Genomic DNA, 26,979 nt, shown 5'->3' with positions numbered 1-26,979 from the left:
CCTGGTCTTGGCGCAGGATTAGTTTTATAATCCAGGATTGGATCAAATCGAATTCGAATTTGTATTACAATGATTACAATTGATCAACCTTGATTCAACCTTGATTCAACCCCCGCTCTCTTCGTATGTACAAGTACAACGACCATTTCTAATAATAGAATGGAATAACTAGATGTGTTTTGTGATTTATGTGTTAATACAGAGCCAATAACGCCAATAAGGTTATAAATAAATTAAATATGCTGACAGCTTAATTCTGAAGCATGAGTCTTTAATCATCATTTCCCGTGATTCATTTATGATCTAACCTACTTGATATGAGACTTCTTGCGAATGTAAGATTTGAAACCTTTATCCGTTCCATGGAGCCAGTCTAGGAAATAGGAATGACTGTAACAGGCATTGCTCATTATGTGGTGGTAGTTGTGATGCTCGGCAGATGGCAACCACGGGAACTCGTAGCCCGTGTGTTCATTCACGCTCCTCAGCTGAACGAAAGCGTACCACACCCATTGCGTAATTATGTGAGGGTTCATTAGGAGCGGACCCTGTTAGAAAGAATTGTTTTGTAATAACTGGATCGGCAAGATATAAAAAAGGCGATAGTTGTGCACGTGCCATAGCTGCTGCACTCAAGAGCAAGAAATATTCCGTGCCGGTGCTATACATGGAGGCTATGGCGACAGGTGCGCGCCATTCGTGATGTTTCTTGTGAACTCGGATGTACAGTTTGGGATGGTGGATCAGTCTGGCAGTGAAAACAGTTGGTGAGACAACCATATTTGCATTAGAAATACGCTTACACGGCTTCTACTAAATACCTGTGCACATAATAAACTCCGACCTCCTCAAAAATGAACAAGACCAAAAAATCAATTAACGTGCGCTCGACGGTTGGTAGCTCTTGAATTTCTGGCATTCTGTTAATCATTTTCTGGAAATAATAGCTGGCGACGAGCAGTGGAAAAGCGATGGCCCACTGATTGACCAGCACTACCCTGATGGTCTTTAAAAAAATAAACGAAAATGAAGTAACGCACCAATTCACCGAAATTAACCGCGATTTTAATCAAGTTGAGTGGAAATACCTCGGCAAGTTTATTTAAGTCGACAGGCTCGTTGGTACCTGGCTGAATTTTGTATCTCATAATCCATTTGGGCCAGTTGTAGTAGTCCAGAAAAGCGAACAAGATGCCAACACTCCAAAATGGAATTTGGATAGACAGCACAATACCTGTTTTTATTTTTAGTAGACTCAAATGTTATCGCAGAAAACCAATTAGTCAAATAAAAAATTTTTTACCCCAGACGTACAAATTCCAGTCGTCCGTTCCAACCAGTTGAAGAAATGTTATCCATTTAGACTCCGTAGCGACACCAACAACTGTCCGAAACTGTTGCATAAGTCTGTACACGACAAGACAAAAAGCAACGAAATTAGACTACCATAAATCAACACTATTTGATTTCCACAGCCTTACGTCGTCAGCGTGTGGCCATAAAAGACGGGAACAAGAAACAAAGTGCTGGCAAAGAATACTAGGAATCCGCACCATCCGGCCATTCGTTTGGCCTCCATACCAAAATAGAATCAATAGAATGATGAATTGTGCAGCAATGAATAGACTTCCACTCGGTCCGATTGTTGTTTCACAATTACCAGTGTCGAGCAGGCGGGGTCATATATGTTGCTTAACAGTATAGACAGTATATACGTTTCGCCTTTCGCCTTATTTGTTGTCAAGGGAACTCCCCGTGTAAACCTGTTTGGGTATACAGTCGGGGATACTATACAGCCCCGTTGGGCACTAAAGGTTTCGTCTCACTTCAACTCGATTATACACTTTTTGGATTTATTGCATATGCAAAAATACGTATTCCAAGTAAGTCGCCATATATTTTGGACCATTTTAGTGGCCAGCGGTGGCGAGTTGCTTGACTTAACATTGACAAATAACCGTCAGGTACGAAGCGAAAGGAATCACAGAGCTTTTGTTAGTTTTTTAAAAAAGCTATGTGCATATGGGCCTCGCAGCAGAAGATTACCGGAAAAGTTCTACGTAACGAAAGGTATGAAATGAAGAAAATAGCTTTGGTTTAAATTAAACTACTGATTTATTAATAAATGCATTTCTCGCCAATACTACAATAGTTATATCTAAAATAATTCCAAATGCAGTTAATTGGCATTGTCACCTGCGTCAGTTTGATTCTGATGTTGGTCAAAAATAAAATGAAAAAAGTAGGCTATACCCAAAGTAATTCAAAATGAAATAAAGTAACGTAAAATTTTTTAAAAGTAACAAAACATGGGAAAATAAACGAAAAAAAGGAAAGAAAATAAAAAAAAAGTTAAAAAAGAAGGTAGGGAGAATAGAAGCAAAAAAAAAAATTATACTTATTTTTAAAAAACAAATTTGAGTTGATGCGGACCCCTTTGTGTTTTCTTTTCTCTGGCCTTGCTGCAGGCGCTGCAGGTCTAATGCGAATTTAAACGGAGGTGGTGATGACTGATGAGTTATAGTAGCTATGACCTCACCTTGAAAGTCATATCTAAATAACCTCATCCATCAGACGTGTAACGAGAATGGCTTTATAATCGTGTAAGATTAAGCAAATTTCTCCTGTTTTCAGGTTGTTGTTGTTGTTTTTGCGTACCGTTTGTGAACCGAAAACTGGTTTCGGGTGAAAATGCAGATAAGTGAATGGCGACGTTATAGACGATTCACGCTGTCCCGCTCTCCCACTTATTCAAATCATTCAAATTCTCCTTTTTTATCCTTCGCCATTTACATCAACAACTAAACTATTTACGTACTTTTGCCAAGTTCTTTTCGGCAACGCATGTGAAGAAAGGTAAAGGCGTCGATGATGCGTCTTTGAAAAGTATCTTTTAATTTTTCAAAGACATGCAGTATATCAGCAGAGTTCACTCTAACGCTTACTCTTTAATTATTTTTAAGAGCATCATTTCTTATTATCGGCCTGATGACAAGTTATAACAACAGTCAACAACAGTTACTGTAATTTATGACTATGCTGTATACATAGGTATACATGCAGTCTCTGTTGCCGATGGCATTACACGCACCAATGGAACAAAAGAGATTGTCTCTCTCCGTTCAAAAGAGCTTTCTAAATTCCCAAGCGCCAGCAGAAGGCCTCCGAACTCCAGCGCGGACAAACAGAATTGATTACTACCAACGCAGCATCAACAGCAGTTGATGGAAATTTTACATGAAGACTCCGTCATCATCCATCCTCGATTAATTGAATCATTGGAATCTGGACATTTTCAGAAAGGTAAGAACGGCTGTTAAAATTCAAATTTATTTTTTATGGCTGATTCTCTGTTCCTATAGGATATTATACAATGTTGACGTTTGTGTTGTCATTACCTTTCCTGATCGGTTTGCTCGTTGTGGCAACCCTCGGGGTCGTCAAAGCTTACCTGCTGATGATGAGGGGAGTGTGCAGGAGCACCAATAACCTGACGGGCAAAACGGTCATCATCACCGGAGCCAACACGGGAATCGGCAAGGAAACGGCCATCGATTTGGCCAAGAGAGGTGCTCGAGTCATTCTGGCTTGTCGAGATACTAAGAAAGCCCTGGCTGCCAAAGGTATCAATTAATTATTTGACGATTGACAATTTTTGGGTACGATGAAACATTTCAACAAATATTTGATTTTGATTTTTCTTTTGCAGATGACATTGTTCGAGAGTCCGGTAATGATAACGTGATTGTCCGTCACCTTGATTTGGCCTCGCTCTGGTCCGTTCGCCAATTCGCTTCTGAGATTCTGAAGAATGAGCCTCGACTCGACATCCTCATCAATAACGCCGGATGTGTGACGATGGAGAAAAAATTGACACCTGACGGACTCGAGTATCAGATGCAGGCTAACCATTTTGGCCACTTCTTGTTGACCAATCTGTTATTAGGTAAGACGTAGGCTATGTTCCGATATACGCTTATAGGATTTAGTTAATTTGTGTTAACACTTTCATTTATTATTTATCTAGAATTGCTAAAGAAATCAGCTCCATCCCGGATTATTAACGTCTCCTCTTGTTTGTACACCTGGAAGAGGACTTTGGATTTGAACAACTTGAATTCGGAGCTGTCTTATAACAACAGCAGTTTATATCACGGAGTGTAGATTTACTAATTTACTTATTTTGATCATGGCGGGATTTTTTAACGTTTTTTTCTCTTTTTACGCAGGTATTACAATTCTAAATTGGTCCAAGTCCTATGCACTCGGCATCTCGCACCTCTGATTTCTCAATCCGGTAAGTAAATAACGTAACAAAACAAAACAGGCTCTTATTGGGTTTCTGAACATAGTTACAGAAAGTAAATTTGAGTTACTAAATTAATTAATCTTTAATTTTTAATTTTCTCACGGCATTTGACGGATGAATTGGAAAAGGCGTTACGGTTAATTCCGTGTGCCCGGGTCTAGTAAACACTGAAATATTTCGCTCGACTTCTTCTTGTAAGAAAACAAATTTTAAAAAATAGTTAATTTCCAAATTAGTTTCTAATTCGATAAACTATTCCTTTGATTCGGCTAGGGTTCCAAATGGCAGCTTCCTTCGTCCTTTTTATTTTCTCCAAGGTATATTCGGCTTGGTTTTTCTTAGTTTGGCAATCTTATTTTAGAATAAGAAATTATTTTCGAATAAGATTTTTTCTTTTTGAAATTCAGACAGCTAAAGAAGGAGCGCAAACTTCCATTCATGTAGCTGTAGCCAGCGAAATCTCTGACGTCACTGGCCAATTTTTCTGTGATTGCAGGGTAAAATCGAAATTCATGTTCTGTCTAAGACTTGTTATTATTTTACAATTCTATTTGCCATTGAATTTATTTGCAGATCATCAAAACTTCAAAGTTGGCCGATAATCCCAACCTAGCAAAGAAGGTGTGGGAGATCAGCGAAACTTGTGTCGATCTGAAACCGGAAGAGCGGAATTACTGAAAAGTTATGCCCTATCTAATCGGCGATAATCACCCAGGAAGAAAGTATCCGTCATAAAACGTCTTTCAACAGGAAAACTGCCTCAAGTTCGATTTGAACCTTCGTGTTCTTATTTTATTCATCTTCTTATCTTTTTTTTTTGTTTTATGAGCGAATAAACGTTTCTATCCTTACGCTATATCTACAAGCCGATCAGGATTATTCACTAGGATTCATACGGAAGGAGCGATCGCGCTGGTTATTTAAGAAATCGAAACCATTGCCTAACAGCAAACGCCTCTTTCCATATGTTTGTTTGACTATGTATTTCCATAATTCGCTGCAGGCGAAATTAGCGTGATCCTGCGTGACGGTTTATGCTTTGCTCACAGCATGTGACAAGTCCAAGAGAGCCATCAGGAAGTTGAGTAATACTTTTACGGTGCCCGCCAGCCAATAAAGTGTTCGTAAACTTCTGTCGCAGTAAAATTCAGAATTATAATAACGCGTGTGTTGTGACAGGAATGCTGTAATAAAATCATAAACATTGCTCAGTGTTCCGCCAGGCCAGTCACGATTTTTTTTTTACTGAACAACTTGTTGAACCAGAAAGAATAATAAGAATGATAACAACACGCAATGACGAAAATAACCTTCGATGACGAATCATGTTCAAATAAAATTGGTAGTATTACAATCGAACATTCCAGAAAGCAACAAACTATACTTTCGGTCATAAAAGAGGTGCTGATGTCAGTTTGATGGCCTGAATAATCAAGGTTGTATATTTTAGATATGTCCTAGGTTTATACTTTCACACGAAGGTAATTTGTTTTTCTATTGGCACCTGTCTGTCATATAGATATTTTATTAGTGATACGCGCGAACGAATGGAGCATTGTGTTTACGTTTATACGACAGCCCTGTCTGACATTCAAGATACAAATTTATACTTGACTATAGGCAAGATTTTTTCGATATGATAATAATATTCTTTCCAAAAACAAAGAAAATTGTATTATGTAATAAGATTAAGTAGGCTAAATGGTACAAACAGGAATACAGATCGCACGCACGTAACCTATTGCAATCGAATAGACAAATCAAAATTAGCTATGACCAGAGCTGACGTTCTGTACCCAAAATCAAATATCACAAAATGTTTCCCTCCGACATTATCCTTACCTCACAGACATTTGTGCAACAATTTCAATGAAACATTAAGCTCGAAAACGCCACCAAATGTTTTAAATGGTACTTCAATTGGCATTTGAAGTTTCCAAACGTTCAGTAGAATTATTCAGAGCTTTTTTGCGTGACATGTAGGATCGGAAACCTTTATCCGTTCCATGGAGCCAGTCTAGGAAATAGGAATGACTGTAACAGGCATTGTTGATTATGTGGTGGTAGTTGTGATGTTCGGCAGTTGGTAACCACGGGAACTCGTAGCCCGTGTGTTCGTTCACGCTCCTCAGGTGAACAAAAGCGTACCACACCCACAAAGTGAGTATGTGAGGGTTCATTAGGAGCGGACCCTATTTTAAAAGACAAGCTTTAATTTCACTGAATTAGTGGGTAACTATAAGAAGGACATACCACAGCTGCTGCACTCAAGAGCAAGAAATATTCCGTGCCGGTGCAATACATGGAGGCTATCGCGACGGGTGCGCGCCATTCGTGATGTTTCTTGTGTACTCGGATGTACAGTTTGGGATGGTGGATCAGTCTGGCAGTGAAAACAGTTGGTGAGACAACCATATTTGCATTAGAAATACGCTTACACATTGGCTTCTACTAAATACCTGTGCACATAATAAACTCCGACCTCTTCAAAAAGGAACAAGACCAAAAAATCAAATAACGTGCGCTCGACGGTTGGCAGCTCTTGAATTTCTGGCATTCGGTGAATCATTTTCTGGAAATAGTAGGTGGCGATGAGCAGTGGAAAAGCGATGACCCACTGATTGACTAGTACTACTCTGATGGTCTGAGAAAACATTTAAAAATAATAGATTTAGGCTGACAATGTATAATATGACATGGTACTGTAATACCTCGGTAAGTTTATTTAAGTCGACTGGCTCGTTGGTACCTGGCTGAATTTTGTATCTCATAATCCATTTGGGCCAGTTGTAGTAGTCCAGAAAAGCGAACAAGATGCCGACACTCCAAAATGGAATTTGGATAGACAGCACAATACCTGTTTCAATTTTAGTAGTCTCAAATGTTATCGCAGAAAACCAATTAGTCAAATAAAAAGGATTTACCCCAGACGTACAAATTCCAGTCGTCCGTTCCAACCAGTTGAAGAAATGTTATCCATTTAGACTCCGCAGCAATGCCAATAACTGTCCAAAACTGTTGCAGAGACCTGAATGTCAAATCCAAAATTACTAAACACTTCAAATTAGTAGGCTAGCTAAGCAGCAATTAGCGTAGTTACGTCATTAGCGTATGGCCGTAGAAGATTGGCAAGAGCAGCGAAGCCGTAACGAAGAGAAGTGGTTTCTGCCAACTTGACTGTTTCATCTCTGCGATGATTATATTTGGACTTCGTGTGACTTCTAGTCGAATCCCCGTTTGCAACCTAATGTTGGCAGAGAAGAAAGGCGGGTCTTAAGGCCAAAATAAAAGCATATAATATTAAAAGGACTTACATAACACATAGAGCCATTAGGCGGTCCGTCACGGCAATAAATTTGATTGTTCCCAAGAAGCAAGTGAGCAAAGGCGTCAATTCATGACGAATAAGGGCTGAAGAAATCGCATTCACTACCTGAAAGTTCTGATTTTATTATTTATTTCGGCTAGAACAATTTTCATTGTCCGTAACAGAAAGTAAAAATAAAAACAAAATAAATAAATAAACTGGAATTACCAAATGTTTCAATGACGAATAGGACGTCACACAATCGTCTCAAACTGAGGCAGGTTTCAATTTAATAAATGATTTCATTGTGAAGTCCACGATTTTGATAAAATGTCTCTAAAGGACATTTTAAGATCTCTAAGCTTTGATAGCAAGGGTCAGCAGCATTATCTTCTCTTAGGGGAATCAGTAATATGGGCTAACAGCTTAGTTTAAAGTTTCATCAAAGGATTTGAATGAAGTGCCTTTCACAATGGCGGTGTCAACGGAACACAACAAAAAAGGGGATAACTCACTCGTCAAAAGCACAAAAGGGGTGATAATGTCAAAAATGCGCGCCAACAAATGGCGATTTCTTTTTCGTGATCGCATTATTGAATTGCGCGCAAGTTAGTGTGTGTGTTAGGCGCGGAAGTTATTTCGCGCAAATTAGATACTGTCTGCTCTGCTGATTCAGATTCACATTCACTGAGTGATTTAAAAGACGTGTGCTGAAGGCTGATTGTGATTGCTACAAAATATTTAGTTATTTACTTAGCAACACCGTTTATTTTCAAAATTGTTTCAAAATGAATCGTGGTGGATCCAGAAAGCCACGGCGAGTTCCGAGAGACAAGCGGTACCCAGATAAAGCGTTTTCAGAGCTTGTTCTCAGTCAAAACCAACAACCAAGGTATACAAGGAAATCATCAGCAACTTCCATTAGTAAAAAGTCTAAAATTGTACACAACATAGTTAATAGAGAAAATCAAAACATCAGTGGTTAAATGCATGACGTTTAAACCACTATTTGATTGAAATTATAACCAGAAAGCTTAACCTTACGATTTATTTTGTTTGTGTTTTATTTCACAGGTTATCACATCAATTCCTAACCAAAGAACCTGACATCCACTTTATGGATGAAGAACCTGTTGAGGGTGTCAGTCTCGTTAGAGATTTTCAACTTGTCCGACAAATGCAGGTCCTGCTAGGAAATTATGTTGGAGCTCGTATATTTGAGCACACATTCTTCCCAGCCTTGTGGGCCATTCCATTATCCATGGAAAACATCCATCAGGTCCTGTCGAAGACTCATTTTATGATGCCTAAACCATGTGGACCCCGTTTTCTACTTTACATCGACTCTTCCGGCCAAACTTACTTGGAGAACATGACTCAACACTTCTTCCTCGTGGACACTGATCGCGCCGTTCAATTCATCTCCACTGATGGTCGAGCAACAACCGACACCGTCCTCGATGGCATTTTTACCAAGGATGAGAAGGGCGGAATACTGACGTTTTTCGTCTGCGATGCCGTTCGATGCAATGGTGTAAACCTCACGAAAATGAACGCCTTTCAACGCATCGCATTTGTCAAGGTAATTTCATGAATACTTCCTCGCGTAAAAATTCTTATAAAAACATTTTTTTATTAAGGAAAATTTGATGAAGCCGCGATTGAATGCGGTGGAGCACCAAACGATATCCATTAAGAACGAGGTTTTCAATTTGGATATAGTGGACTGCCTGGACTGTAATTCAGCTGATTTTCTGGATACCGAATTCGAAAAAGAGTTCAAATATCCACTTCGTTCTTTAGTCTTCTTCCCACGAAACCAGGTTAAATCATTTTTACTGTTTCATCGCAATTCAACTTGATTTTTAAAATTTTGCGCCTTTTAGGAATACGTCGGTGGGACGTGTACAAATGTTTTAAAGTGGACAGAAGATGAGAATTATGAGTGTGTCTTTCGTATCGTTATTCAGAAAGGGTCAAATGGGTAAGTTCTCACCGAGTTCCTTTACTAAATTGTAACATCATTTTTACTTGTCCTTTCTCTTCGTTATTTCGTGTAGGACTGACACTGCCGGATTGCAGGCGGTTGGTGGTCCGGGTAATCGTGAAATTTATTTTGCCTCTATCGACATGACGGATGTAATCCAACAACTTGATCTTCGCATCGTTGAGTGTCGTTTCGTTAACGGACAATGGATTTTGGTCAGAATCAGGAACGATCGCCCGCATCCCCACAGCAGACGTGCCATTATAAGTATTATTTTCCAATTTTTTTAATTGAAAGCAAAACAAATTTCAACTCTGAGAGAAGCATAATAGGTTAATTAATTCATTCGTTTGTTTAGATAAATTGAACATGCTGGAAAATCCCGTGACGAGGGAAACTTTAAGGACAGCTTTAGACAAGTCTAAAGAAAGGTGCTTAACTCCACATAACTGAATGTCGAAGTCGATTAGAAGAAAAATAGCTAATAAGCTAGCTAAGTCCCGAACTACAAGGCGAATTCACTTTTTTTTTTTCGTACGTTTCATTCTGTAGGCCTACCAGGATTAAATTTTCCGATTTTAGTTCTCTTGTTGGTACCATTGCTTTAAATACTGACTTATCAAAAAGTTCTTTCTTGCTGCGGGTAGAGTACCCAATCGTCTTTAAATAGTTATTTGCGCACTCCAGCTACATAAGTGTCTATGTTAGTTTCCCAGTCGATTTTGCGTACGTAGAAATTCAAAGTACTCTGCTCTCTATTCGACATTTTGTCCGTCAACTGGACAGGGTTGCGGCGTTACGAAATTTCATTGGCGCATCGCGTAAAATTCTAGAAACGTCATCGTCTTATGCGCTCTCGTGTACAACCGTGACTGTGACATACAAAGTACATTTGATAATTAATAATATTAGCAACTAGGCTATAGTCGACTATATAGCCAATTTGCCCTGCCTATTACTTGCCTAGTGCCCACCGACTTTGTCATAGAGTCTTGTATAACGCTTTTGAAGGTTGGGGAGGGGCCATTCCGAAATGAACTTGTTTTCCCAGTTGACGCTTGTAGTGCATAAAACATTGAATTTATTTCCGGATGATCTTCATTTGATATTGCGTGAGAAACAGTTGATTCGCCGTCACCGATGTCTTGATTCAGATGTTTTTGGTAAACCTGTCTATTTAACAGTTGCTCTCTCTTTTCAATCAGAGTTAAATGATTCTATATGATGGCCGCTCTTGCGCGTTGGCTGTTATAGCTCTCGATAGTAATGTAACCCAGTCCCTTTAGAATGCCGATGGCGCCTTTTAGGTGTCGTCACGCAATCGAGTTATTGACCCCAATGACCCCTTCCCCTCCCGAAATTTTATTAGTTTTCTTGCCACATCCCATCCCAAGAAAATCGTTGAGTAGTGCGGCAGATTGGGTCCTTTGTATTTTCGAGGGTGATTAGGATGTAAAAATATCTGATCTAATGATGCATGCGTCACACAGTTCCAAAGCAAAGTAGTAACGAGTTTTACCATCTTTTTCTAATAATCAGCCTCATCAATTAACACTTTTTGAGACGCCATAAAATCGCATAAAATTTGTTTTTCACGCGGTCTTTCAGTTTTTTAATTTCATCTTTCTCCTATAGGCGAGGAGTCACGGACCTCCTCTTCAACTGCAACACTTTGGAACTGTACGTTCCTTAAGAAACACTGGAAACGCTCTGTTGATGAAAAGCGGACAACAACATCAAAGTGAGAATGATATTCCTGTGAGCTTTTGATGTTTGCATCTTGTCGGAGGAGGAGAATTTTCGGACTGACTGGTGAGTCCCTTGACAATTTGTCTTTTTCTCTTGTGAATGTTGTTTAGTAAAGGTTGTGTACATAGTAATAGCGTTTCGTCATCTCTATCACTTTTTCATTTCATTTGCAGCATCAGTCGTTTTCGAATCGATTTTGAATTTCTCTTTGTGCTGGGTCTTCGTTACGACTTTTGATGTGGTGAATCGCGCGTATTTCTATCCGGACGTGTCCATCTCACCTTATATACTGTAGTTGTTGCAGTTGCTGATCGAATGATAGGAGGAAGTCGGCCGCTCTTTTCTTTAATTTCGTCAAATTGAGCAAATTGGCGTGAAGGAGAAGTTTGATTTATGTATTATTCAACGCCCATTATTTATTGTTGTTTTTTTCCTTTTTCATGGCGACTCAACAGACACAAAACACACTACTGGCTCGATTTACCCTTTGTTGAATTATTAAGACACGAGCAAATGGAGTGTGTTGTTGTTGTCTTTGTTTCACCTCGGACAAAATTCTTTGACTGTTTTGATCAGGTACTTTGAATCAAGCTATACCTTTTGTAATTTTTTAAACTGCAATTTTAAAATTTAAAAAACGACTCAAATATATCCGGGTCGGGCGACCTAACTACTTACGTAGTATTTTTTTTTAAGGCTAAAGCGCGAACTAAAATTTTAACATTAAATACAGTGAAGTGGCAAAAATATCGAATTCTAGGGACAACTGAAAGAATTTTTTTATTAAATTTCAATCAACATAGGCCGCAGGAACTGATCCGGGTCGGCCGGTCGGCGGCCATCGACTATCGCCTATATCGCCAGAACAGTTTGGGCTTTTTTGTGCGCCTCTTTTTAAATTCGCCGGATTCTTGTTTCACAACGTGTGTTTACATTTTACAGTATCGATATCGATTCATCATCGATACACCCGATTATTTCATGTTTGCTGGTCATCCACTGAAATACAAAAGCATTTTCTTTTTCAATTATTAAGAGGGAGCGAGTGGGTGTATTGGATAAGGCGTCATTTATGAGTGGGTGCAGTGTTGCACGTTGAGACCAGGGTTCGAACCCCCAAGTGAGAATTGTTAGTTGCTCATACAGCCGCTGTGGCTCCCTCGGGAAGCGATTATGTAGCGTCAACTGATTCAACAAATTGCTACAGCCAGGGCAGGCCATCGCCGTAGTGCGGTGGACACACTTGGGCAGTTTAAACTATGGGTCCCTAGCTGGGGATTGGCTAAGGGGTTGTTACACGTAAAAAGAGTCTCTTGGGGTTGGGTTGAGATTTCCTTACGGGTACCAGTTATCGTCTAACGCATAGTTGGCTGTAGAAAAAATGTAGCAAGTAACATCATGCTTGATGGTATCAAGTCGTCTTCCACCGGGTCTGTTGGCCGACCCGTGATGCCTAGTAGTGGCCGTGTGAACATAACAAATTCCAAATTAAATAAAATTCGAGACGCCGAGCTTTATTGAAATAATTAATTTTGTTGCAACATGGCTGAAGCCCCCAGTACTTAATTTCACATTGGGGATTCCCTTTTCATGGTAGGATTGATTGATTGCTGGTCCATGTGTCCAGATTTAGGTAAAAGTCACTTGTCTTAATCGGTTCTCAAGTCCTCAATATTTATTTTATGTCATCTTTTGTTTTTTTCCGGTTTTTTCTCACTGGGAAACTTCTTGAAAAGGCCTTTGACGATAAATCCGTGTACGACCAAGTATCTTGTATACTGCAAGCATCATAGGACAGTATATGCTTGAAGCCTTTATGCACTAACTGTAAAGAAGAAAGTTGGTAAAATAACAGTGTTAAGATTTTTTTCTTCTTTTACGAGTGAACTGCAGTGGTGCTTGTGAATTCCGGGTCAAAGCGCCTCCGTGCTGCCCATATCTATAGGAGCTACTGGCATGTTGCTACTACAAAATGCGCTAATTTGAACCCGCGAGATTTAAACTTTTGACTTGCACATAAAGCCACATATAGCAAGAACCGAAAGTAGTAACGGTTTGAGTAGACCCGCACATATACCGAAATGGAGGATGGGCAAGCTTACGGGATTTAATCCGTGGAACAAACGGAAGACCTCGCGGAAGACAAAAATCTTGATATACAATGCGATTCGAAGTTGACAATAAGTTATAAGGGCATTGATTTTCATTTTTCCACGCTTGACGACGAACAATCTGCACAAGAGAAAATCGCCATTCACTGTTGCACTCAGATTCATCTTTTGCAAGAGGTGCTCATCGAGAGCTTTTGTTTTGCAAGCATAAACGTTTAGCTGTTAAAATGTGCATAATTTGTCCCATCATACTGTAGTAAACTCCACTTCAAGTGGAGTTTACTACAGTATAGGACGAATTGGACCACTTCGTCCCAGTGTAAATGCACACGATTATTTTTCGCCAAGAAGCTTGGATGGTTTGACAGCACATGTTTGAAAATTTCAACTTCTATTATTTATTGTACGACCAAAATAACAATTTTTTAACGATAAAGAAGTAGTCACAGTCCAAACTCCAAAGGCTATCTATATAAATGAAGCTGTATATGTTTAACTATTGTATAAGCTAGCCCGTATGTTAGTAATAACCGCTGTTCCACTTACAATTCTAGCTCTGATTTTAGAGGAAGAATATGTGCTGATTTTACTCTGAAAAATTGTTCATTTTCTAAAATATCCTGAACAGTAGACGAGTTATTTGTGTTTTGGAATAAAAACGAAACTATCGACGAAGTCTCCGTCGCGAATTTGGTCCAGAGGGCGTAGAGGAATAATAGCATCAATCCCAAGATGACAAAATGAACCACCATCCTTAACAGTTTCATCCTGTTAGAAACAGACAATTCAAAATTAATGTTTCAGAATAACAAATTCTTTTTTTTTAGCATTCAATATTACTTGTTCAAATTCTTTCTGGCAGCAGGTATAGGGAACTCAAATCGTCTTTGAAAAGATATTCACGAACTCCAACCGCGAAAGTAGTCATGTATGTCTCCCAGTCGATTTTTCGTACGTCAAAGTTGAAAGTAATTTTTTCTTGAACTGACATCTTGTCCATTAACTGAGCAGCATTGCGACTGACGATTGCGGATTGCGACGTTGGTAAAACACGTTCGTCGACTGGCTGCTGCAGAAAAGTAGCGCAAGTCCGACCAAAAAGATCAAATTTACTTTTCAAATGTGTCCAACTGCTTATAGATATTGACTTGTTCAAGATCTTTCTTGCTGCGGGTAAAGTACCGTACTCAAGTCGTCTTTGAATATTTTCTCATGTTGTTCTCATTTCTCATGTTTTTCTCATCATTTGACATCTTGCCCGTCAGCTGGACAGGGTTGCGACTAACATAATTTCTTTCGCGCATCGTGTAGAATTCAAGACATCCTATGCGCTCTCGTGTACAACCAGGAAATCTATTCGGTTAGGTTAGGTCCAGAGAATTGAAATAAAGAGTCGGCGACTCAACGTGCAAGAACAAGCCTGGGTAATAACATAGTTTGTGCAAGCGTTTTATAATCTTGGGCTATGTGCACTTGCGTTGTTATATATAGACGGGTAAAATTAACGATCTTTAAGTCTTATACGAAAAGAAACCAGGCAATTTGCTATTTTCTCTCATATTTTAGTAATTAAACGAAACATTGGCATAGAAATAAAGTTGGTGCGTATACGAAACACTATCCCATCAGAAACTCTTGGGAAATAAAGTGCGATTGGTGTAAGAAAATATTTCGGCTGTAAAATTTTTAATAGTAACCGAGGAATTCGAAGGATGAATAACGGAACAAATATCAGTGGAAATATTTGAGTTTGACGTACAGACGAAGTTAGACAAGAAAAGGTAAAAGAAGAAAAATATAACCCCGATGAAACGAAGACGAATCAGCATTTTCAATTTTTCATCCTGTCAAAAATTATGAATTAAAAATGCAGATTTAAACTTTTCATCCGATAAAAAATTACTCTGATGCAGATACTCACTGTTTCAAGTGATTCTTTGCATTAGGCACGGTGCACAAGTCGTCCTTGAATAGATGTGTTCGAACGCCGAATACATAAGCGTCCATGTATTTTTCCCAGTTGATTTGTCTTACGTCAAAGTTAAAAGTATTTTTTCCTTGGAGTGACCTCTTGTCCATTAACTGAGCAGGATTGCGACTGACGATTGCGGATTGCGACGTTGGTAAAACACGTCGTCGACTGGCTGCTGATAAAGACGAAATGACAAACACTGCTCGTGAAAAACAACAACCCCAAGACACTGTGTTGAGCATTGAACTTTTTTTCCGTAATATCTTCAAATGTTTTACACGGAAAAGGGATTCGTTATTCATTTTGGTGAAGAACGTCTTACTTATGCAACTTTTCTAGGCTCAACCAAATATCACACTGGATATTTAGCTATTTTTTGACGTAACGTTATATAGAAAGTGTTGACGCATCGCTCCACACTGAGCCATCCCACGTTTTGTTGCGATCCGTTACAATTCGTTGAACTATTTATAACTTGCTTTTTACTCTTAGTGCATCCAACAAAAAGTATTCCTATTTGTAGTAAAATTCATTTTATGAAGTTTGTTCAAATTAAAAAAAAATGCAAGAATCAATTACTATTTTGATAAAAATGTACGCACAATATTCAGATTTTGTAAGAAAACACAGTTATAGGCTATACCAATTTCACAAGTCACAATTTTGAAGCTGCATTTTAAAATGAAGATCATGGTCTCACCGCTCCTGGGATTGTGGCATTATTCATGTGATAGACGTTAAATGTTAAATATTCAAATACTGAAACAGTACACGGGTCGGGTTATTTTGTCGGATCGGTTAGGCAACCTTTGTTGAACGTCTGGGCTGTCTTGCGAAACCATTTGTTGATGCTGACTGTTTTTCATCTTCTAGAGGCAAAATCGATGGCTCGTCAAAGACGACGACACATTCCGAGACTTCGAACTCGTCTTTGATGAAAGGCTCACTAAAGATTTATCACTGGCTTTTGACTTTGAACGTACAAGAAACCCAAAATTTTTATTTTTAGCTATAGACGTTTTTTTTTCAGAGTTATACCTCGTAAAGAACCAAGGAAGTTACTGTATAGCGGCACGCGCGTATACACATCGAACGTGGAAGCTTTTGAAATTTGAATGACACAACAAGTCAAATATATGAAATTTTAAATGAAATTTTATTCCGATTGAAAACGAGAAAAAATCAAAGCACGAATAAAAGACATTGAACCAGCCCTACAATCGATAATGGCCAACTTGCTCGTCCGCTACCTCCAGCGCAACGCACGTCAAGAACCGATGGACTCGTTTGAGGGTAATGAAACCCCCCGTCAAGGTAGTCAACTGCTGTACACCGGCGTGGAGTGAAGACGACCTAGTCCTTTTTCTGTAGAGGTTTTGTGATGGGTCAACACTTTCGTGTTTTCCCATATACAACTCAACTCGTACAGTGCCAAGGATTTCGGTAATCCACACTCGCAAACACCAGTGCACCGCAGCAACTCCGTTGACGGGTTCATCCACCGATTCTTTCGGATTGTCGCGAGGAGGAGCGTCATCGCAAGCCAACAATTACCGATGGCTAGACTGACTGTTCAGCATTACTCATCATTTAACTTAAATTAAAAAAAAAAAAGAAAAAAAACTATTGGTTACCGGCTTGCAGTAGTTTTTGGTAGACCTGACGGCATTTTTCTAAAGTTCCCGAAATGGTAAGGAATTTGTTTTCTGGAGATGGGCGGGAAATGCGCACGCTGTTTTGAAAATTTAATTGTTTAATGTAAGTGGTTGAGTAAACCTTCTTAGTAAGAACCAAGTTCCGACATTCGATCGTTACAGGTAGATTATCAATCACGTCGCTACAGGCGGCCCTGCGTCCCTCAGCATCTCCGTCGTAAATGTAAAGTGTATCCTCGAAAAAACTTAACTTCACTCCATACTCCTCTTGTAATCTCTTAATGTTGGATCCAGCTCGTCCGATGACTCGCCCGCAGTCTGACTTCTGAATTCCAGTCACGACAATCTCGTCATAGTTTACTTCTTTCGTCACGGATGACAAAATGACAAAATCGGGCGATGACGCATTTGAAGAAGGCTTTTTCGTTGGCTGTTCAACTTGTTTTTCAGCTATTACGAGGCCTGTTGGAGAATTTTTGGTCGAGTCTGTTTGACCTGTTTTAGTCATTTTAGTGACCTCCGTTGGGGGTGAATTCGTCTGGGTGGTTTGTTTATTCTTTAGTTCGCTAGCAGCCGACCGCCGGAGTTGAGTACTTGACGGAAGACTCTCGGACTTGATAATCGAATCTAAACCGTCGCCACTCGTCACCGTGTACCCATTCATTGGTTTGTTCTGGTAGCGGGCATCGATAGATGCGAATTGAACTTGTTGTTTGGCAGACCCTGCGGCTGGAACAGGCTGTTTGGTTTGGTCAATACGATCCGGTATGTTGTAGGGTCGAAACTGCTGTTGCTTCGTTAAAAGTCGAGTCGTTTCCTTATCGGACTGAAATCCACAGGTTACGTCGTCACAGGTCCCCTGTTCGGTAGTCAGAATTTTGCTCGGTAGTTTCTTTGATTCACAGCCAAATTCTTTTGTCGCCAACTTGGTGGTTTGGAGAGTGGACGCAACTGGCTCGTCAGCACTTTTTGATTTTCTATTTTCAACTGTGTTGGTATTAGGACTACAGGGCTCATTTCGATGTATCCAATTGCGTTTTCGTAAGTCGCAAACGTCTTGGACCATAAAACGGATGCGGTTTGAGATGTTGTTTTGTTTCGTGATTGTTTCCATTGCATGGAAGTAAGAATTCATAATTCCGATGTTTTTCTGGTTCTCCAAGCCTTTTCCGATTGTTGTCAATAAGCGACACAAGGACTCAGTCGCTTCCTCGTCCGGTGCTTGGAGAAGACGACGTATACAACTGTGCATGACATTTTCGGAAATGTTTCCCACCTTGTAGAGCTCTCCAATGAACTTGATATTTCCTAGAGTTATTCTTCGGTTCCGTTCTACGAGATCATATAGTTCCGTCTCAAGTAGTTTCTTCTTCTCTTTCGTGTCTGCATTTTCTACTTCTTCTCTCTTCTTCTCAACGTCAACGAGGGAATCGCTGTCCTTTTGGAACACTTTCTGGCAGCGAGAAAGCAACAACTTTCTAAAAGTGACAATTTCTGTTGGATCGGTTGAAGATGCGACTTGTTTGGTGGCCAATGCCTGGCACATTTGAGCGTACGTGGCGGCATATATTGGTTCATCTAGAGCTTTTTCGAAAAAAAGTTTAATAACTCCAGAGAGACTTTCTTCATTATTAATTTCCAGAGCTACGATCTTTGCCAAGAATCGCTCGTGGCTGGCCGGCGTCATCTTGTTTAAAATCCCGCGCACCGTTTTGAGAACCACGTCTGTTGCTGATGTGACAGTGGCTGCAGCGGGCGTCGCTCTTCTTGGCTTCCACACATTTGATGTGTCAACGACACGCTCTGATGGTTTCATATCAAACAGCTTTATCTGTCTTTTTGGTGGAGGTGGTGGTTCGGTTATTGTGGATGAGTTTATGCCTATAGTGCCTTTACGGACAATCTCAGAAAGAAGACATTGGGGTTTCTTATTGCCAAAAGATTTTCTCTGCATGAGAAATGCACGATCGTAGGTTTTCGGTAGGGAATAAGGCAAAACTGTTATGTGACTTGTGTCTGTCTGTGTTCCCTGGGAGGATGCGTTCGGCACAGTTGGTTTCTTCGATTGTAAATCCAAAATCCTGTTTTCCAAGTTGGAAACTGTTTCCCTCTGGTTTTCAAATGACGAAGAAAGTGATTTAACATCGGACTCGGCTTGTATCAATTTCACAGCGAGATCTTCCTTCTCCTTCGTTAGTCGTAAACAGTTTTCTTCCAGTTCAGAAATCTTGACGTGGCTGTTAATTTCCATTTGGGCTTGTTTTTGACCCAAAAGTTTGTTTTCGAGTTTCGATTGATTTAACTCAGCAACTAATTCATGGTGCGAACGGTTCAAATCATCCAGTTTTTGATGGTGTTCCTGTTGCTTGCGGGCATGAGACTTTATCAACTGATTGTTTTTCACACGCATCAAGCTGTCGCGAGCCAATGACGCTGATACAAATTTTTGTCCGAGTATTTTTTGTCGTAAACAACTGTCCTCCAGTTCGGAAATCTTCAAGTGAAGTGTGCGTTCCATTTGGGCGTGTTGGTGCTCCAAAATCTCGTTATGGTGTTGAGATTCATTCAACTTAGAAATTAATTCATCGTTGGAATTTTTCAAGTCTTTGATTTCGTTCTCGTGTTTTTGTTGTTTCGAGACGGAAGATTTTCTCAATTTAGTGTTCTTAATTCGCAAGCTGTCGCGAGCCAATGACGTAGCTACGAGTTGTTGTTTGAGACTGTTAACTACGTCATGATCAGGTTCATTCGGCTGTTGTCTGTCTACTTGCACTTTAAGGTGTTGTTCGTTGTGCAAATTTCCCGCGACAGAGGTAACAGTCGGATGGGTTTGGGATCCGGTCGGATCTTGTTCGAGAGACACACGGTTGTTGTGTGTGTCCGTCGACGATCCTGATTGAGAGACCGGGATTAGCAGGCGTGGATCTGCTGCGATGTTAAAATTCGGGGAAATGGGTCGCATCCATTTGAAACAACGGATGGCCCAATTTGGGAAAAGAGAGTCTGGGAAAAGTCTGTCGTCCGATCTGGGATGTGCCTCAAGGGTCACTCCCGAACCGGGTTGTGAGTCCGATTGCAGACGTGGAGCTGCGGGGACGACAGAAGTCAGGGAAAAAATGGAATCCTCTAGGTGGAAAAAGAGGATCCATTGACGCAAGAAAAAAGCAAGGAAGTTTGTAATAGGATTCATTTTGTTGTTGTGGGAACAAAAGTGAAAGCTTGAATATCTTGGTCAGATTTGTGCGCCCTTATATCAACTCGGATCACGTCAACACTATTGGCACTCGTTCATTGGACTAGTTAACTTAAGTTTAAAAATACATTTTCAAGTTTACGCGGAAGAAACTATGATGGTTTGGTTCATTTTATTTTTCCAAACATTATACAATCAATTTTTTTATTAATTAGCGTCAAATTAATTAAAAAACTTAAAAAAAAACTATTGATGGAACTCCATTGAACGAACTTGAACCTTCAACGTGTTTGAACGTGTTTGAACGTGTTTGAACATGTTTGAACATGTTTGAAACATCAGTGAATTCGATAATCTGCGAAAAGGCATAGTTAATTTGGGTTTAAAAATACCTTTTCAAGTTTACACGAAAGAAAATATAATTTCTACGTTTGTTTTATTTTTTCAAATATATTACAATCATCTTTTTCATTAATCATTATCAATTCCAATCAAATAAATAAGATAGGAACATAGGAGGATAGGAATAAATAAGATGTTGGACTGAACACCGCTTGACTACCTTGAGTGTGTTACGTCGGCGAATTCGGTAATCTAGAAGTGTAGCTAGCTCCGCCCATTTTTCAGAAATAGGCGATCGTGCACTGCGTTCCCCTAATATTTTTTAAATAATATTTAATTACCCTTTTAACAGAGTTGGTAATGTTTTGAATCGTTTATTTGTCCTACCACATAGTATTAGAGATTTATAAAAAATGCCGACGTCACAAAATGTTAACGTTGTATTTTCTGTTTTTTAAGAAAACACATTGTCAATTCACAATTCTACAAATCACAATTCAAAGTTGAATTTAAAACAATTAAGATCATATGGTTCCACTTCTTCTGGGATTGTGGAATTATTCAAAACGATTGCCCATTAACAACAACGTAAAAAACGCTAAATATGTATACGAATGCTGAAATGTTATACAGGCGTCGCGGATTATTTTGTCGGATCAGTTAGGCAGCCTCTGTTGAACGTCTGAACTGACTCTCGAATCCATTTGTTGCTAACTGAAATTTCAGAACGATTTGATTTCTAATGTAAAAAATCTTTCTAAATTTCTATGAAATGATTCAGCTGAGCGAAATTAAATAGGACATAAAACTCACCCCACTTGTGACCCAAAACGACAGGGCAAGCTCCATGAAGGGTATCGGGATTACTTAATCGTTACGTTTCAAATTGTACCAAAATGCGGCTCCGCCTCGGACGGGTCTGACAGCCACACCCGCCCGCGGGAATGCAGTTGACCCTCCTCGCTCTGCAAGTCTACATCGTTGAGCTATTTGAGAAACAAAGCAACGAGTTATAATTAACACTGATTTTCAATAGGATAGTCTATAAACCAGGGAGTGTTACGTAAAACATGAAAGTGGCGATCCTATCGCCCAGACGCCCATGGCCTTATCCCGGGGAGAGAGTTTCTCCATCTGAAAACAATCAGCAAAATGTTTAGGTAATTAATCACCATATACGACAACATACACGTAAGACGTAAGTGAATTAAAATACTAAATTCTTCATCTGTTTTGTTTTTCAATAGGTAGTCGTGATGAGGAGAATAATGCCCACCAATTCCATAATTAGCCACCTGATGAAAGCATCATGAAAAAATCTTGATTCATATGCCCTCCTGTAATGGAACAATTTACGGCCAAACCTGAAGGATCTCTGCATCGCCCCGCGAAGAGTTGGTTTTTAAACCGTTAATGAGGGAAATCCTTCGGGAGAGTCTATCCATCAAAGGGTGGACTTCCGCAATCCAGCATCCGCAATCCAGGCCGTTTTCGAAGTCTTAAGGCTGGAGATGCTGGTCATTTCCGAGCTCGGCTCTTTCCTCAACACAGTTTTCGACAACTACATAATAATTCTAGTTTTAAAATTATGACACTTGCATAGTTGACTAATGAATTTATGTTACCAAAGGACTGAAGGAGTGGCCAATTCATTGACTGTTTCGATTTCTTCGTCACTCAGAACATCATGTAATAATTCATTTTGTAACGAAATTTCTCATAACTTATTGGGTGTGGCAGCTAGGCAGGCTAGAATTAGATGGGTAATAACATTTGGTCAGTATAGTAGGGCTTCCAATATTTCAAAAAAGAATCACAGTTGAATTAATTAAGAATTTTTTTCAGTTAAATTACAATACTCAATTTCAAAACCACTTTTATCGTTTTAGTTTAGACTTAAGAGCGGTTTGGATTTAGGGGAGGAGTCTATTTTATGGTTTCTAATCTATCGATTTCTTTGGCTAATAGAATAGTAGAAGAAAAGTCAAAACAAAAGGGTCGTCTGCTGATTGCTATCGTTCGTCAGATCAGGAAACGCACACGGGGACGTAGCTGCACGAAAAATAGTCTACAACAAATAAAATCCCCAAAACGTGGTCGTCTTGTGCACTTTATAGAATCTCTTCGTAGTTCGTACACACCTCATGCTGTTCAGCAGGTAAATAAAGCTAAGAACACAAGTAGAATGATTATGGGAGTGTAAATAGAAGACACCTGCTTGTGAAGTGTTAGTTTCTGACTAGCATGTATTATGTAAGCCCCCTGTCAATGCATGGCAGTTTGTTTGCACTATGTAGTAACCTTTTCCTTTGTGCAGATTTCAGGCCTCAGTCAGCCTTCAACAAGAATGCCTATGCAAGTTTTGCTCGTGCTGCTATTCACAGGTCTGTCATCAGCAGCAATTTCACTATCATCGCTTGGGTAACGATTTGTGTTTGATTCAACTTTTATTCTGTTATCTGCTTGATATTCTAATGACTGCACAAATGCAGCTTGAACGTGGAAACTCTAAATTCTCCTGTTTATTAAAAATTTGGGTTTACCCTGTCCCTTTTAAACTTTTCATTATTTATTGTTCTGTAGATATTTCTCATGAACCAATTTTTAATTTTTATTTTTAGATAAACACCTGATTGGAGATACTACCGATGTTGCTCGATACGTGTGACGGATATCTTCTTCCCCTTTCTTTGAATCTCCTCTGTCCTCGTGTACACCCATGAGAGTGTGGGGGTATTCACGAAGACTCCCTTTTTTCCCATTCAGCCTGGTGGATTCACTTTCAACTTTTCTGCAGATGGATGGAGCACCTGGGGATGCCTGGCTGTATTTCCCGGGCACAAAGGTAGGACAAATTTATCTCTATTTTTCTATTTTTACTGTTTAATGGCGTTGTCTTTACTTGGTCAGTCTTTACATGGTACGGATTACGATTATTCCTGAGATAGGCGCTTGCCTGTAACCATTTTCACTTGCCAGTTTTGTTTACTCAGTTAGGGTTAAATACTCATTTGTTGAACGACTGCATATTTTCCACATGAAAGTTGAACTCGAGTTTATTCAGCCTCAAGACATCAAATGCATTTATCAATCGAATTGTCAAAATTATTGGAGACCAATTTCATTGCATTCTATTTGCCAGTGTAGTAGATGATGTAGTTGTTCCCGTCTCCCAAGAAAAATATCTGCACTGTGTTTTTGGGTGCCATTATGATATCAATTCGGGGTAGTAGCCTACTTGGTTATTTTTTCGTCCTCGTGAAGTTTCTTGCACAGATCGCAGAAAGCGTGTTGCGCCATTTGCACCACTCCACTTTCCACTCGTTGGTGATCCTTCCACCAGAAATATTCGTTGTAAAAATTGTCGTTGGCGTTGAGCAATAGCAGGTACTGGGCCAGTTTCTCCGGAGTAAAATCCAGGGCGTTGATGTACCAATGATGGGGGGCGAACTGGCTGTAATTGGGCCCACCGTAAACGATAGGAACGATATTGTGGTTCATGATTTCAAAGAATTTCTCCATCACGTAATCGTTGCAGATGAAATTTTCAAAGGACAAGTAGAATTTGTATTCCGTTTCCATCATTTCGTAGTATTTTGGATCAGACACGAAATTTGTTTTGCTGTGAGGGCAACTGAAATTGCCGCATCCGCCGTAAATATCGACCGGAATGTATTTGCTCAGTTGTTTGACGTACCTTTCTCGCAAACTGTTTGTGGTGCAATGAGACGCCATCCAAACGACCGGGCGCGTGTTATTGGCAGCATAATTCCTGGCGGATGGAAGATGCATCGCTTCAATCATCCGGTGCGTCTCTTCAAGTGTTTCTGGGGCCGTCGATTCCGGATGGATGCGACCGTAAAGCAGCCGGACGTCTGAATTCAATTTGTAGCTCATGGTCCAGTTAAACCCGAGTTAAACAAATTCCCCATTTTAGTAACGTCAATTGTGTGCATCGAAATGGGCGATTCTTGGGTCAGAAAAACGAATCGCTGATGCTTTTACCTATTGAAATCTGGCATGCGAGACTTCCATAGCTCATGCACATGCACTAGGATGGCATCGTATTCTTCTAGAGGCAAAATCGATGGCTGGTCAAAGACGATACAATCTGAGACTTCGCACCCATGTGCAATGAAAGGCTCGTGTTACAAGCCAAACGGGGCGGTGTCCAGAATTTGTGGGCTGTTCCAAATTAAAATCGTTTTGTTTTTGCGAATCAATCCGGTTATTTCTGAGAAGGGGTCGAAAACGGAATACTCGACAGGTGTGTACAGCTGGAGTAGGAAGACTAAATTTGTTAGCACAAATATCACCAATGACTTCGTTTTCACTGTGGATAAAATTCTGTGATGGGAATTGTTTTTCATTTTGATTGTGGTTATTTTTTTAGACACTTTAGCGGATTAAGGATGAGGGTGGGCACAATTGAACGTGTTACAATTCCGGGTAAAAGTTGGATGACTGCACTCAAGCCGTGGCCTTTTCGTTTCGCCTTCTGTGTTTGACGGCTCTATTCGATGGAACGTATTTCATCAGGAAAAAGTGATGCCGAAGTCTTGTGTCGATTATTACCAAAGGTCAGGTTTGTTTCCCCCTATCTGCCGGAGGTAAAATTATGTCCCAAATATACAGCTTTTGCCCCCCTTTCCCTTTTTATCTGATCAATTGATCATGAAGGGGCAAGTGACATGACCTATGACAACTATAGCAGCCACCAGCGGCCTGGGGGAAACAGATTTTATCAGTTTTGTTTTAAATTTTGAATTGCTGGAGCTGGAAGCGGTAAACTCGGAGAAAAAATTTTTTTCTCAAGACATGAAAATTGTTATTTGATTTTTCGTAGAGTTTCAATTTTTAATTTGATGGATAAATTAATTCAAAATTTTAAGTCATGTAATAGTCTTTTGCTTTTAAATATTTGTTGTATCCAAGTGGGATAAAAAGGATCACACTGGTTACCATCACCCCATTCCAAGTCCAGATCCGGATAAGTTTGGATGTCATTGTTTTCCTGCTCGTGCAGTTTTTGACACAAATAACAAAATCCGTGGCGTGATATGTCTTCACTGCTGTACTCCTCACTGTAGTAATCCTTCCACCAGAAATACTCGTTGTAGAGCTCATCGTCTTCGTCCAGTATTTTTAAAAATCCCGCCAAATATTTCGGTTTGAATTTGCGAGCGTCGATGTACGAATGAGGCGGTGCGTGTTGACTGTAATGGAGCCCTCCGTAGACGACCGGGACTATGTCGTGAGCCAGAATTTTGAAAAGCTTTTCAGTGACGTAATCTGGACAAACGGCATTTTCGAAAGACAAGTAGAATTTGTAAATCGACTCGATCGCATGTCGTAGCATTGCGGGTCTGAACTATGCAAATCGTGACGAGAACAAGACAAGGTCCCGCAACGCCCATACACACGACGTTGGCCGTAAATATCACAACGAGAAACCATCCAGGCGATTGTTTTCGTCTTGTTGTGATGTTGTTTAACTTGATTATTACGAGCTTTTTCTCTTAATTGTTTAACCTCTTTTGACGTCCTGGGAGCGTTTTCTTTCGGAATGACTCGGCCGTAGAGTAAAGGAATATCGGCGTCTATTCTGTACGTGATTGTCCAGTGGAAAAAAATTGGCTAATCGAGTCATGTCGTAGTAAGGAATCAGCGCTGGGGGAAATTCTTCCGTGAAAAAGACGAGGCGTTGAAGTTCGTTGCGCTTGTTTGGAAATTCTGGTATCATCAGCTGATCGGCAGATGTGAATTGGTCATTAAGTACAACGAAGATTGCGTCGTAATGTTCTAGGGGACGTTCTTCTCTTTTATCGACGATTTTGCATCAAGTGTAAGTGCAATTTTGATTGGCAATAACGTCTTTGCCCTTACCAAAGATTCTTACTTCCGCTCGTTCCAAAGCATTCCACACTAAAATTGTTTTCGTTTCGTTTTTCTGACGGATTTGGTGCTGCTGATCACTTGTTTTAATTTCTGTTGTTTCTGTTGGAGTAGTGTTAAAATGACGATAACTAAACACGAAATACCCTATAAAACGAACGAGAAAGTTAGAATTTTGCTGATTGAAAAATTGCCGTCGCTATTCGCAATTGCAATCGCAATTGCCGGGCAACAGAAAGAATTTTTATTCAAATTCAATTAAAGTAGGGGAAAAGGAAAAGAAATAAAGAAAAATGAAAGAAAAAAAACTCTTAGTTGCTCAAACTACCAGGAACTGATCCGGGTCGGTGGCCATCGACTATATTGCCAGAGCTTTTTGGGCTTTTTGTGTGCATCTTTTAAAATTCATGGCATTTTTATTTCACGACGTGTGTTCAAATTTTTATCGGTATCGATTCA

At 39.8% G+C, this 26,979-nt stretch overlaps 7 protein-coding genes across 11 annotated transcripts; 2 read left to right on the top strand and 5 right to left on the bottom strand.

The window, feature by feature from the left end:
- Positions 1-39: 39 nt before the first annotated feature.
- Positions 40-1,665, bottom strand: LOC124206777 (fatty acid hydroxylase domain-containing protein 2-like). The gene is made up of 6 exons (XM_046604175.1): positions 1,482-1,665; positions 1,304-1,407; positions 1,089-1,234; positions 822-1,006; positions 619-748; positions 40-548 (listed from the first exon to the last, which is right to left on the bottom strand). The coding sequence occupies exons 1-6, from the start codon at positions 1,577-1,579 to the stop codon at positions 309-311; spliced, it is 903 nt and encodes a 300-aa protein (XP_046460131.1). The 5' UTR covers positions 1,580-1,665; the 3' UTR covers positions 40-308.
- Positions 1,666-3,027: 1,362 nt separating this feature from the next.
- On the top strand, positions 3,028-5,160 carry LOC124206734 (retinol dehydrogenase 11-like). Its single transcript, XM_046604172.1, has 9 exons — positions 3,028-3,303; positions 3,363-3,623; positions 3,710-3,946; positions 4,028-4,160; positions 4,230-4,297; positions 4,438-4,503; positions 4,583-4,626; positions 4,717-4,806; positions 4,883-5,160. Exons 1-9 carry the CDS (start codon positions 3,225-3,227, stop codon positions 4,985-4,987), a joined length of 1,083 nt encoding a protein of 360 aa, XP_046460128.1. The 5' UTR covers positions 3,028-3,224; the 3' UTR covers positions 4,988-5,160.
- An 800-nt stretch (positions 5,161-5,960) lies between these two features.
- On the bottom strand, positions 5,961-8,104 carry LOC124206750 (fatty acid hydroxylase domain-containing protein 2-like). 2 transcript variants are annotated; one of them, XM_046604174.1, is made up of 8 exons: positions 8,040-8,104; positions 7,624-7,773; positions 7,410-7,553; positions 7,234-7,337; positions 7,021-7,166; positions 6,769-6,953; positions 6,563-6,692; positions 5,961-6,501 (listed from the first exon to the last, which is right to left on the bottom strand). In XM_046604174.1, the coding sequence occupies exons 2-8, from the start codon at positions 7,638-7,640 to the stop codon at positions 6,226-6,228; spliced, it is 1,002 nt and encodes a 333-aa protein (XP_046460130.1). In that variant the 5' UTR covers positions 7,641-7,773; positions 8,040-8,104; the 3' UTR covers positions 5,961-6,225. The 2 variants fall into 2 exon arrangements, with proteins under 2 accessions (XP_046460130.1, XP_046460129.1); XM_046604173.1 differs by having other exon boundaries at positions 7,624-7,742; positions 7,845-8,075.
- A 165-nt stretch (positions 8,105-8,269) lies between these two features.
- Positions 8,270-12,119, top strand: LOC124188800 (mRNA-capping enzyme-like). 4 transcript variants are annotated; one of them, XR_006872489.1, is made up of 7 exons: positions 8,270-8,508; positions 8,691-9,198; positions 9,257-9,439; positions 9,503-9,600; positions 9,677-9,870; positions 11,239-11,415; positions 11,526-12,119. XR_006872489.1 is itself a non-coding variant. In XM_046581660.1 (7 exons), exons 1-7 carry the CDS (start codon positions 8,405-8,407, stop codon positions 11,294-11,296), a joined length of 1,218 nt encoding a protein of 405 aa, XP_046437616.1. In that variant the 5' UTR covers positions 8,270-8,404; the 3' UTR covers positions 11,297-11,500. The 4 variants fall into 4 exon arrangements, 2 of the variants coding, with proteins under 2 accessions (XP_046437616.1, XP_046437617.1); XM_046581660.1 differs by lacking the exon at positions 11,526-12,119 and adding an exon at positions 9,962-10,034 and having other exon boundaries at positions 11,239-11,500; XR_006872490.1 differs by lacking the exon at positions 11,526-12,119 and adding an exon at positions 9,962-10,137 and having other exon boundaries at positions 8,271-8,508; positions 11,239-11,500.
- Positions 12,120-15,055: 2,936 nt separating this feature from the next.
- On the bottom strand, positions 15,056-15,844 carry LOC124188801 (fatty acyl-CoA reductase 2-like). The gene is made up of 2 exons (XM_046581662.1): positions 15,385-15,844; positions 15,056-15,307 (listed from the first exon to the last, which is right to left on the bottom strand). The coding sequence occupies exons 1-2, from the start codon at positions 15,735-15,737 to the stop codon at positions 15,295-15,297; spliced, it is 366 nt and encodes a 121-aa protein (XP_046437618.1). The 5' UTR covers positions 15,738-15,844; the 3' UTR covers positions 15,056-15,294.
- A 1,214-nt stretch (positions 15,845-17,058) lies between these two features.
- LOC124207934 lies at positions 17,059-20,280 on the bottom strand. Its single transcript, XM_046605588.1, has one exon. It carries the CDS (start codon positions 20,278-20,280, stop codon positions 17,059-17,061), a length of 3,222 nt encoding a protein of 1,073 aa, XP_046461544.1.
- Positions 20,281-23,859: 3,579 nt separating this feature from the next.
- On the bottom strand, positions 23,860-24,522 carry LOC124207924 (alpha-(1,3)-fucosyltransferase C-like). Its single transcript, XM_046605578.1, has one exon. It carries the CDS (start codon positions 24,520-24,522, stop codon positions 23,860-23,862), a length of 663 nt encoding a protein of 220 aa, XP_046461534.1.
- Positions 24,523-26,979: the final 2,457 nt, after the last annotated feature.

The sequence above is a fragment of the Daphnia pulex genome, chromosome 2 (assembly GCF_021134715.1).
Source record: "Daphnia pulex isolate KAP4 chromosome 2, ASM2113471v1".
Classification (NCBI taxonomy): Eukaryota; Metazoa; Arthropoda; class Branchiopoda; order Diplostraca; family Daphniidae; genus Daphnia; species Daphnia pulex.
The sequence above is the reverse complement of the archived record's forward strand: the minus strand, read 5'-3'. Positions and strand labels throughout refer to the sequence as shown.

Excerpts from the sequence above, each read along its gene's own strand:
- LOC124206777 (XM_046604175.1), bottom strand. The coding sequence starts at position 1,579 with ATGGAGGCCAAACGAATGGCCGGATGGTGCGGATTCCTAGTATTCTTT. Across the intron at positions 1,007-1,088 it reads ACTTAAATAAACTTGCCGAG|ACCATCAGGGTAGTGCTGGT; the intron begins GTATTTCCACTC and ends ATTTTTTTAAAG. Across the intron at positions 549-618 it reads TCTTGAGTGCAGCAGCTATG|GGTCCGCTCCTAATGAACCC; the intron begins GCACGTGCACAA and ends TCTTTCTAACAG.
- LOC124206734 (XM_046604172.1), top strand. The coding sequence starts at position 3,225 with ATGGAAATTTTACATGAAGACTCCGTCATCATCCATCCTCGATTAATT. Across the intron at positions 3,624-3,709 it reads GAAAGCCCTGGCTGCCAAAG|ATGACATTGTTCGAGAGTCC; the intron begins GTATCAATTAAT and ends TTTCTTTTGCAG. Across the intron at positions 4,807-4,882 it reads AATTTTTCTGTGATTGCAGG|ATCATCAAAACTTCAAAGTT; the intron begins GTAAAATCGAAA and ends ATTTATTTGCAG.
- LOC124206750 (XM_046604174.1), bottom strand. Across the intron at positions 7,167-7,233 it reads CTGGAATTTGTACGTCTGGG|GTATTGTGCTGTCTATCCAA; the intron begins GTAAATCCTTTT and ends AAATTGAAACAG. Across the intron at positions 6,954-7,020 it reads ACTTAAATAAACTTACCGAG|ACCATCAGAGTAGTACTAGT; the intron begins GTATTACAGTAC and ends ATGTTTTCTCAG.
- LOC124188800 (XM_046581660.1), top strand. The coding sequence starts at position 8,405 with ATGAATCGTGGTGGATCCAGAAAGCCACGGCGAGTTCCGAGAGACAAG. Across the intron at positions 8,509-8,690 it reads AGTCAAAACCAACAACCAAG|GTTATCACATCAATTCCTAA; the intron begins GTATACAAGGAA and ends TTTATTTCACAG. Across the intron at positions 9,871-9,961 it reads CAGCAGACGTGCCATTATAA|ATAAATTGAACATGCTGGAA; the intron begins GTATTATTTTCC and ends TCGTTTGTTTAG.
- LOC124188801 (XM_046581662.1), bottom strand. The coding sequence starts at position 15,737 with ATGAATAACGAATCCCTTTTCCGTGTAAAACATTTGAAGATATTACGG.
- LOC124207934 (XM_046605588.1), bottom strand. The coding sequence starts at position 20,280 with ATGAATCCTATTACAAACTTCCTTGCTTTTTTCTTGCGTCAATGGATC.
- LOC124207924 (XM_046605578.1), bottom strand. The coding sequence starts at position 24,522 with ATGAGCTACAAATTGAATTCAGACGTCCGGCTGCTTTACGGTCGCATC.